Source organism: Salvelinus alpinus, chromosome 5 (genome assembly GCF_045679555.1).
Source record: "Salvelinus alpinus chromosome 5, SLU_Salpinus.1, whole genome shotgun sequence".
NCBI lineage: Eukaryota > Metazoa > Chordata > Actinopteri > Salmoniformes > Salmonidae > Salvelinus > Salvelinus alpinus.
The window spans coordinates 78,166,981-78,180,957 of record NC_092090.1 but is presented as its reverse complement, the minus strand read 5'-3'; the positions used below and the strand labels follow the sequence as shown (position 1 = coordinate 78,180,957).

At 39.3% G+C, this 13,977-nt stretch overlaps 1 protein-coding gene across 1 annotated transcript in view; it reads left to right on the top strand.

The window, feature by feature from the left end:
- Nucleotides 1-11,465, top strand: part of LOC139576865 (solute carrier family 15 member 4-like) — a 46,369-nt gene extending 34,904 nt beyond the window's left edge. Inside the window, exon 9 of the mRNA XM_071403411.1 lies at nt 8,649-11,465. Coding sequence (XP_071259512.1) covers nt 8,649-8,815 — 167 coding nt within the window. The 3' untranslated portion in view covers nt 8,816-11,465. The remainder of the gene's footprint in view (nt 1-8,648) is intronic.
- The last annotated feature ends 2,512 nt before the right edge of the window (nt 11,466-13,977 follow it).

The window sequence follows — 13,977 nt, the reverse complement described above, 5'->3', positions numbered from 1 at the left end:
TCTCCTCTGAGGGAGACTGGCATGTGCTCAGTTAACCCCACGGGTAAAGTCAACGAAAGGTCAACCTTCTGCCTACCTAAAGATGGTTTATTCTGCTGAAATGGGTGCTCCTTTCAGTTGTTGCCCAATGCATTTATTCATATATCATTGACTTTTAGGAACACAACGCGTGATGCTCTGAGTATGTAGCTGCAGTCAAGACCAGGAAATGGCCTTTTATTTTTATTGTACCGCGTTCAAGTCCTGACTGATCCAGGATCAGATGTCAGGGGATTTTGGACATTCACAGTTTGGGTTGAGACCCTCATATCCTGCTCACGGACCATTGGGTGACGCTTAGTGAAATGTCAGTGTTTTAATGGGGGAGCAAAGGTTCCAGAAAAGGAGAAATGCTCAGAGCTATTCATCTTTCAAGAACTCTTGAGATTACAGCTACAGAATCAGGTATTCTTAATAATATGATACACTATGTATGTGGACAACTATTCGTCAAACATTTCACTCCAAAATCATGGGCATTAATATGGAGTTGGTCCCCCCTTTGCTGCTATAACAGCCTCCACTCTTCTGGGAAGGCTTTCCACTAGATGTTGGAACATTGCTGCGGGGACTTGCTTCCATTTAGCCACAAGCATTAGTGAGGTCGGGCACTGATGTTGGGCGATTAGGCCTGGCTCGCAGTCGGCGTTCCAATTCATCCCAAACGTGTTCGATGGGGTTGAGGTCAGGGCTCTGTGCAGGCCAGTCAAGTTCTTCCACACTGATCTCGACAAATGGACCTTGCTTTTGTGATCAGGGGCATTGTCATGCTGAAACAGGAAAGGGCCTTCCCCAAACTGTTGCCACACGGTTGGAAACACAGAATTGTCTAGAATGTCATTGTATGCTGTAGCGTTTACATTTCCTTTCACTGGAATTAAGGGGCCTAGCCCAAACCATGAAAAACAGCCCCAAACCATTATTCCTCCTCCACCACATTTTTACAGTTGGCACTATGCATTCGGGTAGGTACAGTGGTTCCTCCTTTAAAAGTTGCAGCGTACTGCAGTGCAGCTTGTATGGTGCCACAGAATTCTATGGCGCGTTATTTAAGTGTGAACCACTGGTACCATTAATGCTAGTTAGTGCTAGTTTGACCACCAGAGGGCATCTTTGAGAAGCATTTGGTAGCCTTCAATAATGGTATAATTTGGTAGCCTTTAATAATTTGATTAATATTATGGTGTTTCTATTTCAAGTAAAACGAAAAACCCTCTGGGTTTCCGTTAGGATGGAACGGAAAATATGGCGCTGTACAACGTGACAATCAGGAGTACAGTACTGGTCTATTTAGCTAAAGAATCCAGTGTCTTGCGGGAGACTGGGGTTCATTTCCCGACGGGGAGGAAGGAGTAGGCTGTCCTTGTAAATAAGAATTTGTTCTTAACTTCTTATGGCTGCAATCCCGCTAACGGGATCAATATGCCAGTGAAAGTGCAGGGCGCCAAATTCAAACAACAGAAATCTCATAATTAAAATTCCTCAAATATACATGTGTCTTATATCATTTTAAAGGTAATCTTGTTGTTAATCCTACCAAAGTGTCTGATTTCAAATATGCTTTTCAGCGAAAGCACTACAAACGATTATGTTAGGTCACCACCAAACCACAATAAGCACAGCTATTTTTCCAGCGAAAGATAGCAGTCACAAAAAGCGGAAATAGAGATCAAATTAATCACTAACCTTTGATGATCTTCATCAGATGACACTCATAGGACTTCATGTTACACAATACATGCATGTTTTGTTTGATAAAGTTCATATTTATATAAAAGAATCTGAGTTTACATTGGCGCGTTACGTTCACTAGTTCCAAAAACATCAAGTGATTTTGCATAGCCACATCGTTTCAACAGAAATACTCATCATAAATGTAGATGATAATACAAGTTATACACATGGAATTATAGATATACCTCTCCTTAATGCAACCGCTGTGTCAGATTTCAAAATAACGTTAACGGAAAAAGCAAACCATGCAATAATCTGAGACGGCGCTCAGAACAATAGCCAAATTAGCCGCCATGTTGGAGTCAACAGAAACCAGAAAATACATGATAAATGTTTCCTTACCTTTGATGAATTCATCAGAATGTAGTCCTATGAATCCCAGGTCCACAATAAATGCTTGATTTGTTCGATAATGTCCGTTATTTATGTCCAATTAGTAATGTCCAATTTGGTTAGTGCGTTTGGTAAACAATTCCAAAGTCACAAAGCGCATCCACTATAACGTGACGAAATGTCCAAAAGTTCAGTAACAGTCAGTAGAAACATGTCAAACGATGTACTGAATCAATCTTTAGAATGTTGTTAACATACATCTTGAATAACGTTCCAACCGGAGAATTACATTGAATTCAGTTGAGCGATGGAACGGAGCTGCCTCTCACGTGAACGCGCGTGTTCAATGCGTGGTCACCTCATGGCAGTGATTACTCATTCCTGTCTCCTTCGGCCCCCTTCACATTAGAGTCATCAGACAAAGTTCTATTGACTGTTGACATCTAGTGGAAGCCGTAGGAAGTGAAAACTCATCCATATCTCGCTGTAATTTCATTGGGAGCTTGGTTGAAAATCTAGCAGCCTCAGAAAAAATCCAAACAGGAAGTGGAACTTCTCAGGTTTTTGCCTGCCATATGAGTTCTGTTATACTCACAGACATAATTCAAACAGTTTTAGAAACTTCAGAGTGTTTTCTATCCAATAATAATAATAATATGCATATATTAGCAACTATGACTGAGGAGCAGGCCGTTTACTCTGGGCACCTCTGTGCACCTTTCATCCAAGCTACTCAATACTGCCCTGTAGCCATAAGAAGTTAACTGACTTGCCTAGGTAAATAAAGGTTACACTAAGAGCATAACATTTAAACACCCTAATTTTCTAATTCTAGTTTAGTCTAACTAATACCCAAACAGAGATTTTAGTGAAAATAAAAATCTCATTGATTTTATCAAGACCAGTCCCCATGCTTGTCTCAGAGCAGTGCGAAACGGTGCTAAAATAGTTTTAGGCTATTGCTTCAAATCCTTCTAACTTCAATATGCTCTTTAAATTAATAAGACCTACACCACTTTTAACAGCACATTACTCAACACTAGTGAGACTCCTGTTGCCTACGGTAGACCTACAGTATTTTGAAAAACATGACGTGACTCTCCGCCAATAATTACATAGAGGATTGGAGGATATTTCTGTAATTCAGTGATATTTATTCCCATAGTAATTCGTTATGGATCCATAATAAACATTGGCATTTTGAAAGAGTATTTTTATCATTTTATTAATGAAAGCATAAAGATGCCATTATTAGTTACTTTGTTTTAGTTTGAACCTGCAGACTGGCACTAAGAACAGAACAGCGGCAACGTTTCCCTAGTCTGCGCCATTATTAGTGCAATGCCCCTTAAAGTGTTGCCAGTATGGCGGGGTGGGGGTCCACCCCTTCCCCGTTCCTCCTCCTCCCTTCCCCATGGGGTAGGTCGGTCTTCTGTGCACGGCTCTTTGCTGTCTACATTTTTTTTTCTGAGGTCTTGGCTGATTTCTTTTGATTTTCCCATGATGTCAAGCAAAGAGGCAATGAGTTTGAAGGTAGGCCTTGAAATACATCCACAGGTACACCTCCAATTGACTCAAATGATGTCAATTAGCCTATCAGAAGCTGCTAAAGCCATCACATAATTTTCTGGAATTTTCCAAGCTGTTTAAAGGCACAGTCAACTTCTGACCCACTGGACCCACTGGAATTTTGATACAGTGAATTATAAGTGAAATAATCTGTCTGTAAACAATTGTTGGAAAAATTACTTGTGTCATGCGCAAAGTAGATGTGCTAACCGACTTGCCAAAACTATAACTTGTGGAGTGGTTGAAAAACGAGTTTAAATGACTCCAACCTAAGTGTATGTAAACTTCCAACTTCAACTGTACATGTAAATACTACAGCAAAATGTCTCCCTTTGAAAGGAAAAAAAATCAGAGTTTTTTTTTAATGCTGTAAATGCCATCTGATCAACTCTCAATAACTATGAATCTAACAGCAGAAGCCTGTTATTTCCTTTAATGGTGTCAGAGTTCTGCATAGTGAGTTCTCTATAGATAAGCTAATAATGGTATTGATAGATACAATTATCAATGTATTTACAATTACCGATACTCATGATTGCTCTACTGAATCCATTTTGTCTAGTCAATCCAGAAGTTTTGCAGCAGAATATGTTCAGGCACAGTTGAAAACATAACCTGCATTGATCCCCTTCACTAAATTAATTTTGTACCAGAAAATGGTATTGAATGCCTTGTAGTGTGAAACTGTTGGAACATTGCATTGAGAGCTTAAATGTATTGATCAATTTCAAAAACCTTAAATTGATATTGACATGATCCATCTCTGCACAACATGACTTGCTCAAATACAGTACAACAGCCCAGCCATACAGTGGCGTGGTTATTGCCACACACACTGTAAAAAAGACCCTTGGGCCACACAGCTATGGCTGAAGACCATCTCAGGGGTCTGTGTTATTATTATTATTGCATAATGAACTCATCGTGGTGGCTAGAATCATATTCAGAGGCAAACAGACACAGAAGTTCCCTTCAGCGTCTCAACTCTGGGTAGCGCTGCGTTCCTCCTACATATCGATTGAGTTGCACTTTTCCCTCCCCTACTCAGCATTTGGCTGTTTTAAATACTTGGAAAATATTTATGTGATTCGTTAATGGTTTATACATGTTTTTTCTTTTGCTGCCGTAATTACCACACTTTTGAAAGTGCTTAGCAGCCAAGTGGGCTCTGGGGGGGGGGGCATGGGCGTGAGGGAGAGAGGGAGGCAGACTAATGAAATACGGTAAGTACCATTACAAAAAATGTAAACCTTGCGCAATTTTTCAAACACACCCCATAAACACGTTTTTCGCTAATCAGTCGTCCCCTGATATTCCACCGGAGCCAGTTATATTACTTATTCTCCAGTGATGTTTATTGAATCTATAAAACACTACACAATTAAGGTCAATGAATGGGGTGCTCTTTCACCTCAACATGTATTTATTCAGCTGCAAGGATATGCATATTCTTGGTACCATTTGAAAGGAAACACTTTGAAGTTTGTGGAAATGTGAATTGAATGTAGGAGAATATAACACAATAGATCTGGTAGAAGAAATTACAAAGAAAAAACAACCTTTTTCTACCACCATCTTTGAATGCAAGAGAAAGGTCATAGTTCTAGCCATCACTCTGGTTGTAATTCCGATAGTGTCCACAAGATGGCAGCAGTGTATATGCAACGTTTCAGATGGATAACTTGAAGAATGACTGACCGACAAGACTTTTAGTGTGAAGTCCCCAGAGACATTTGGGCAAATGGCATATTCCATTTTTCTGCAAGAATATCGTCAAATCTGTATACTTGGACGATATACTTAGCTTTCTAAGTATTAGTAGCCATATTATAAGTTCAACATTTGCAAAACAACCAGTTTTCATAACTTCATAACTCTGAATATCCTTAACATTTTTCTCCAAAATTAAAAGGCATGCTGTCGTACAAGGTTAGCACCTACATTTTACAACATATACATGGTTTCCGGATACTCCCGTAAAGCCCAGCTCATTGGCTATCTAGCTAGCTTTGTTTGACCCCGATTTGACAACGATACAGCCGTTCAAGTGATGGCGTGCCATGAAGGCGTCGCTCTCTGACCAAATATGGTGTCCTACAGGATGTACTACACCCCTAATGAAATAGTGAAGTCTTGTTACCTTCTAGGATCTCTGAGGAATAGATAGGAATGTGATTTGACTCGTTCAAACAACGTTTAGGGTGAGATTTTCACAGATTCCTTTCTTTGCAAATTGAATGAGTGGTAATACAAAATCAATCGTGCGTGCTATATGGACCTTTTTTAGGATATGAAAAATGATTTTATCTAACAAAACGACACTTCATGTTATCTCTGGGACTCTTTGGTTGATAAATCAAAGCAAGATTTCAGAATGTAAGTACACGTTTCACCTTCAGAGGTGAATATTTCAAACCTATCGTGTTGAAAAAGTGTTTTGTTGTTAGGAGCTCTCCTCAAACAATAGCATGGCATTTTTTCGCAGTAATAGCTACTGTAAATTGGACAGTGCAGTTATATTAACAAGATATAAGACACTTATATGTACCAACGTGTTGTTTCTCTAAAATCTGCGATCTTGACATAACACGCTGAATGATTTACAACTGTCCCATTGACGGAACGCCGATCCTTAAGTTAAGGTCAATGAATGGGGTGTTCTTTCCCCTCAACATGTTTTTATTCAGCTGCAGTTCTGCCTTGGCCTCTCTGCTCTCCCAGTCCCCTTAAAGCCATCACCCCTGTTTAATTAAAGCTGTGCTTGCAGACTCTGAGTGTCAGCTATCGATTTGAAATACAAGCAGCAGACTCTCTGCCAGTATACCCATACCCCCTGTGCTAGCTTGCTGTGCTTACTGTTTTATTCCCTATGAATTATTCAACATTACGTCGGAATCTATTCTTTGGTCTTTTACTTACATTTTAAACATGTCCCAGCTTGAGTGAGGCGGGGAGCATAAAAAAAAGGCCTGAGATGGAAAAAGATTTAGTGTTTGGCTCCTCCATGCTATTTCTACACTGATACACTGGTGGACCTTTACCTATTGTAGAATCACAAAATGACTGTCGCCAGTCTAATCAGGAGAGACATTTCCTGTCCTTTTGAATGTTAGATGAAATGTTTTCAATTAGTGAAATTACATTCACATAGATGGGCAGCTCTGTTCAATCGTATGTCATTTCTAACAACATGGTTTAAGGTCCAATGCAGCCGTTTTTATCTCAATATCAAATCATTTCCGCATCACAATTAAGGACCTTACTGTCATTTGTTTTCAGTTAAGATGGTCAAAAAGAAACAAATAGCTTCTTAGCCAAGATACATTTCTCATGCAAGAAATTTACTAGGACTGTCTGGGAGTGGTCTGAGGTGGAGAGCGGAAAACTGAAAATGTGCTGTTATTGGCAGAGGTTTGGAACAGCCGTCAAATGAATAGCTGTGATTTGCATTAGAAGTGCCTCTGGCTGAACAGCAAGGCCAGTAAACCAGACTGCCAGGGGTGGAAAGCTTCTCTAATGCCAACAAAATTGTCAGACAATGTTCCGTTTAAGTTTCAAAATGGAGGATTTAGTGCAGCTGTCGGCTTTTCCCTTCATGTCAAACTATAGCGGGGGAAAAACAAGATTTTGTTTAGAATTCCCCTCCAGTGTTTGTTTGAATAGGGACAACTAATTAGCAGTGCCAACATTCAGAAGTAAATACTGCAATAGCTGGGTGCAAAAATAAACCTCGGAAAGAGGCTTCTTAGTAATGATCCACTGCTGAAACTGGAGCCTGGTGATATTTAACTGAGAAAGAAGGGTGCCAATTTATTTTATTAAGACCGAAAGGGTAATATTGGACAATTTGAATTCTATAGTACTACAGATACAAGGTGGTGAGTTGCTGAGTTGCTCTAACGAGGGTCTATGTAGGAGAGATGTCAACCAGTCGGTTTGTACTGAAAATGGTCAGATTTTCTATGACATGCTGCGCCAGTGTCTCCAATACACACACACAGCTCCTATTTCAATCCCACTAAGCCAGAGTGAAGGTCAAACAAGGAAGTGAGCATCATTGTGATTTTAGCTTTTTATTGCATCTGTTCCTCTGAGGAAACAGTCCTTTAATAGTGTTGAGACCCTGCCTCGCCTTACAGCTGAGGGTCCAGACTGTTCTGTTATTTCTCAAGCTTAAATCCCAGATCCTCAATAATACCCTCCATATGATCATTGAAGTTTGGGGTCAAACTGCGTCGAACATCTCAAAAGTAAATAAGACCAGACGCAAGCAGCTTCCCTCTGCACTTTGACAGAGCTGTTTCTTCTCATGCACAAGCCACTGCAGACAGATCTCCTTTCATTTATCTCGAAAGAGCGAGCTAAACATGGAAACAGAACAACTTTTGTTGCCATGTGACATTGCCAGGTTATGCCCATGCAGATGTAGGGTCTTAATTTGATAACTTTTGTTGCTGTGGTGTATTTGTAGTGTATTTGAGTTTTACAAATGCTTCTAAAGTTTGTAATTTCCACTTACAAATTTGACTTGATTTGCCCTAACCAAAAATGTATCAACCCCTACAAAAATGGCCATTCCATTATAATCCACATAATAATACACTTTTCCTGTTGCTGCAGGATTATTTTCATGCTGTAGCAAACTGGCTCAAATTAAGATCCTACATCTGTATGCCTGAATGAACAGTATGTATCCCTTTAATGTGGTACACTGCTTTGTGATGTTGTGGTCATGCTCCCATCCATCTGACTCTTTCTCCCTCTCTGCAGGTTGCATCAACCACTGCTGTTTGTCATGTTTTGCTCTTTCAATACCCCTTATTTATTGTGACTCACGATTTATGACATCTGCATCATACCCTCTTCTCTTTCCATCTCTTCCTCTCTGCAGGTTCTTGTATTGTCTCTTTCTGAGATGTTGCACTGATTTCTGTCATAATGCCCTGTGCCTCACCCTCTCTCCCTCCCTCTAGGTAACATCAATGACTCCCAGCTCAACTACTACTTCTTCCTGCTAGCGGGGATCCAGGGCCTCACCCTGCTTGTCTTCCTCATCGTGTCGGTCAAGTACGACAAACCGAAGAGTAGTAGAGCAGGAAGTCAGAGGCAGGGTATCACTTCGTCTTGGTCCCATGACTGACCCCTGTCCATCTGACCTCACCCTACCTGCCTTAGTTTGTAGTAGTTAGTGCCAGAACACCTGCCTGATTTGGTACTGGACTCCCTAAAAACATGCCACTTCAATACAGATATGACCAGAAGTTACTTTTCGAAGCAGGTTAAGAGAGCATTTTATCCAACTCTAACCCTTTTCCTAACCTTAACCTAATTTTCCTAACCTGCTATGTTAATTCTCCTAACCCGTTACGAAAAAGTCCCCTTCCGGTCGTAGCTGTATCAAAGTGACGTGTTTTTAGGGAATCTCGATTTGGTATTGGATAGAGTTTGTTCTTTTTACTTAATGGGTTTGTAAGACTATTACATTTTCAAAGCAAAAATATATTTTTACTGTACACTCGCACATCCCTCACATGAGATCAAGTTCATGTTAATGTATATTTATTGTACAGTACCTTATTTAAAACATCATTACTGTGTTTGATCAGGGTTCCCTTGAATATGAATGGTGTAATTTTCAATAATTTAAACCAATTATTTAACGTAAGCTGATCAAATTAATTACAAATAGCTCACTCCTATTGTCAGATAAGTAAGCATTACACGAATGTGGCCTTTTCACTGGTGCCATAGATCAATGAACAATTTAAAACAAGGCACACCATTTTGAAAAACTTTTGAGGCTTCTTCAACTGACTGATCAGGTTTGTACTCTTGCTTGTTTTCTCTTAAATCCTTTCTTTGATCATTTGCACTAGAGGAATTGTGCCATTTTCACACTGTATTGAACATTATTCAATTGTGATTAGGGGCTTGGTGTTTGCTATATTACTTGTATAAACTTGTTTATGATTGGCATGTAAAGATTAAATAGAAAAGTTATTTACATTTTTTTGCTAACCATTATTTTCACCTACTGTATGTGTTTTCAATATGGAGCTATGTTTTCAGTCTTTAATTTTGATGTCATACTGTTGCTTATACACTGAGTGTACAAAACATTAGGAACAACCTTCCAAATATTGAGTTGCACCCCCCTTTGCCCTCAGAACAGCCTCAATTCTGGACTCTACAAGGTGTCGAAAGTGTGCCACATGTTGACTCCAATACTTCCCACAGTTGTCAAGTTGGCTGGATCTCCTTTGGGAGGTGGACCATTCTTGACACACAGGGAACTGTATCAAACACAAACCGGGGCGCCTGGCACCTACTACCATACCCCGTTCAAAGGCAATTTTGTCTTGCCCATTCACCCTCTGAATGGCTCGCATACACAATCCATGTCTCAATTGTCTCTAGGCTTAAAAATCATTCTTTAACCTGTCTCCTCCCCTTCATCTACACCTGATTTTGAAGTGGATTTAACAAGTGACATCAATAAGGGATCCTGGTCAGTCTGTCATGGAAAAAGCGGGTGTTCCACATTTTTTGTACACTGTGTATACATATACTTTGTCTTTTAGGCGTTGATCTAGAGTTACTTAAATATCAAAGGTATTTATTTTATTAAATTTGCCTGCTAAATCCATGAATAAGGTTTAAGACTACTACTTTTCGACTATGCAATGGTTTAATCAAACTTTAATCTGATTACAAAAAAAATGTATGACATTAAATGTATATATTGCCAGTTGGTTCAACTTGAAAACCAGTTTGGTATATTTACCATCATCATTTACTCGGACTAATCATCCCTAGCCAGCAATGACACAATATCGTGTTGCTGAAACGGGATATTCTGTGATTGCTGCAGCAGAAAACGACGTGAATTGTATCGTGAAAGTAAATGTTTTCATTAAGTTGACATTAGTTCAGACTGAACCACAATTTTACAGTTACCAGTTTCTTTATGCACTTGGGGTGAAGGTTAAAATGAAAATGTTAATTTGCAGTATTAGTCTGACTGTTGACAATGTCTAGCCTCAGATTTGGATGTGTTAATAAATGTCTGTAGTCAGCACATCGTGTCCTTATGGATAGACTTTACTTTTACATACTGTAGCTTTTGGGGGTTGTGACTAATGTATACTTATCATATGGTAGACAATGTTCAGAGCCTCACTCCATGTAATCCCTCTCATGTAGTTGGTATATTTTACCCCAGTCAAAGCTCTTTAATCGTTGACTCTGGCACTACAAAACTATGTATGTTCTGTTAAATAGCAAGATCCACAATGTTTTTCCCTTTTACCCGACAAGTGATTGTTTAGCAGCAATCTGCATGTTTGCTTTACCTACAGTAGACCTAAGTGCAAAAAGTTAAAGCTGAAAGTAAGGTATTTTACAAACCAAAATCTACTCAGGGTTCAAGGGAGGTAGAATAATTGAATTATTAAAGACTACCAATACAATTGTTATGAAGAGTTAGTAAACTGTCTTTGAGATGTCATGAAGTATAGTTGTTTACAGATTCTCAGGTTGGTGGCTTGAATTGACCTTTTTAGCTAACACATTGAAACCATTTACTAACTCATTGACAATGACTGAAAACATTATTTTGGCTGTTTTATTATAGTGTTTGTTGGATGAATGGTGGTTCTTTTTTTTGTGTCAACTTAACAGCTTTTGAAGAAACATTTTCTGAAAATGTATTCTGTTTTAATGATGCTGCAGCATTGGTATTTAGAATGTTTTTTGTGGGGTTATTTTTGCTAATAAAATATTAAAATCGGTCTTTCCTACATTCGATTCTCTAAAGGAAACACTTTGTTTGAGATTGCTTATCCTTTAGGACTTGTAATGATTGATGTCTATTTTAAAGATGGGTAAATGCCAAACCATAAGCATTTTAGTCATATTGATGCTGTATGTTTTACAACTATGTTAACTGTTATGGTAGCATTAGCATATATTTGCCATAATCAGGGTTATATTATTTATCGATTACGGTAAGCCTCTTCCAGTCCTTTGTTACCCTATTATTCCTCTTAGACATGGGAGACACCCACTGGCAGGTTGGCATAGAATAGTTTGCATAACACAGAGCTCTTATTGTGACTCATGGGGGAAATTGAGCATTTCCAGTGAGGCGAATGCATGTTTCATCAGACTGGGATTGAAATTGGCACGTCCCCACAAATCATGTGTTAATGCTTAGGCCTTACAGCCGAGGCAACAACTCTGGGCTGTTTCCTGTATAGTAAATTAGATGGAGTCTGGTGGTTGGATTCAGACCACACAAGCGTGTCAGAACAGACAGCTTGATGTTTGAACTTAACACAATGCCTCCAGGTTATAGCTGTGTGGCCGCTTCTTTCTCACAAGATTACTTTTTAGCAGATATGAGTGGTTATGGAGGAAGTCTTGAAGGGCAATAACATTGAAAAATACTGAATAATTGAGATATTGCTTTTGAGGTTCTGGGTTTAGGTCAGATTTATAGACCAGGCTTTACAAAGCAGTGGAGTTGGAGTGCTATAAGCTATTTATGAGTCAATTGTTTCTAATGTGTATTTCTATTCATTATCTAGACCAGGTATTCCCAAACTGGGGCACGCGCAATGACGTCGGGCGTACGCCAAATAAAAATGCGATTCACATTTAAAAAACATTTACATATTTGTTTTCTTCACATTTTCAAACAGTCCGTTTACATATTGTGGTTGTTGTGGATGTCTGTCACAAATCTAAATGTGTATTTGAACCCAATAATGGTTGTATTCAAGAAGTTTAAGCTGCCTATCAATCATTATTTTTGAAACCAATAGATAGCCAGTGAAAAATGCGCTCTTGCAACAGCTGCATAGTGCGGATCCAAGCCTATGGAATAAAAGTGGGGCTTTTATTGCTCCATCTATTTCATGCTGATAAAACATTTTTCCTTTGACCTAATGGACACACGCTCAAACTTGCACACTTTTGATAGACTTAAAGTAGCAATCTTGTCATGGATCCCTCCGCAACTTTCATTACGCACACATGTCCCCTATTCCCACAGATTAGTATATGTATTAATTGTGTCCTTCGGTTTCCATTGGGCTGTCCATTATTGTTACAATGTCCGTTGGTGTGTGTGAGTACCTGTGCTGTGTGTTTTGGCTTTTGTGCCATTGTGGTTTGCGCAGATGATTACGGGTCTCGTCCCGTGTGTTAATCATTGTGCGCAAGTGTTATTTATTCGAGGTACTCCTCGCTCTTTTATTTGGGTTTCAACCTTGTGTTTTGGGTTTGGGTTTCAACCCTGTGTTTTGTTACGTGTTTGTTTGGTTTTTGTCCACATGCCCTTACACGGCACACCATAATTTGGGTGTAATAAAAACGCATGTTACGCATTCAAATCAAATCAAGTTTATTTTATATAGCCCTTCGTACATCAGCTAATATCTCGAAGTGCTGTACAGAAACCCAGCCTAAAACCCCAAACAGCAAGCAATGCAGGTGTAGAAGCACGGTGGCTAGGAAAAACTCCCTAGAAAGGCCAAAACCTAGGAAGAAACCTAGAGAGGAACCAGGCTATGAGGGGTGGCCAGTCCTCTTCTGGCTGTGCCGGGTGCAGATTATAACAGAACTATGCCAAGATGTTCAAAATATTCATAAGTGACAAGCATGGTCAAATAATAATCATGAATAATTTTCAGTTGGCTTTTCATAGCCGATCATTAAGAGTTGAAAATAGCAGGTCTGGGACAGGTGGCGGTTCCATAACCGCATTCCTGCAACTGTCTCCCAAATAATTTATGCCAGCGTGACAAATCTGTAGTTACTACATCTACTTTTGTACTTATAAATTGTATATACAGTACCAGTCAAAAGGTTGGATACACCTACTCATTCAAGGGTTTTTCTTTATTTTTACTATTTTCTACATTGTGGAATAATAGTGAAAACATGAACTATGAAATAACACATATCATGTAGTAACCAAAAAAGTTACAAATCTAAATATTTTTTATATTTGAGATTCTTCAAAGTAGCCACCCTTTGCCTTGATGACAGATTTGCACACTCTTGGCATTCTCTCAACCAACTCCATGTGGAATGCTTTTCCAATAGTCTTGAAGGAGTTCCCACGTGCTGAGCACTTGCTGCTTTTCCTTCACTCTGCGGTCCAACTCATCCCAAACCATCTCATTTGGGTTGAGGTCGGGTGATCGTGGAGGCCAGGTCATCTGATGCAGCACTCCATTATTTTTGGTCAAATAGCCCTTACACAGCCTGGAGGTGTGTTGGGTCACTGTCTTGTTG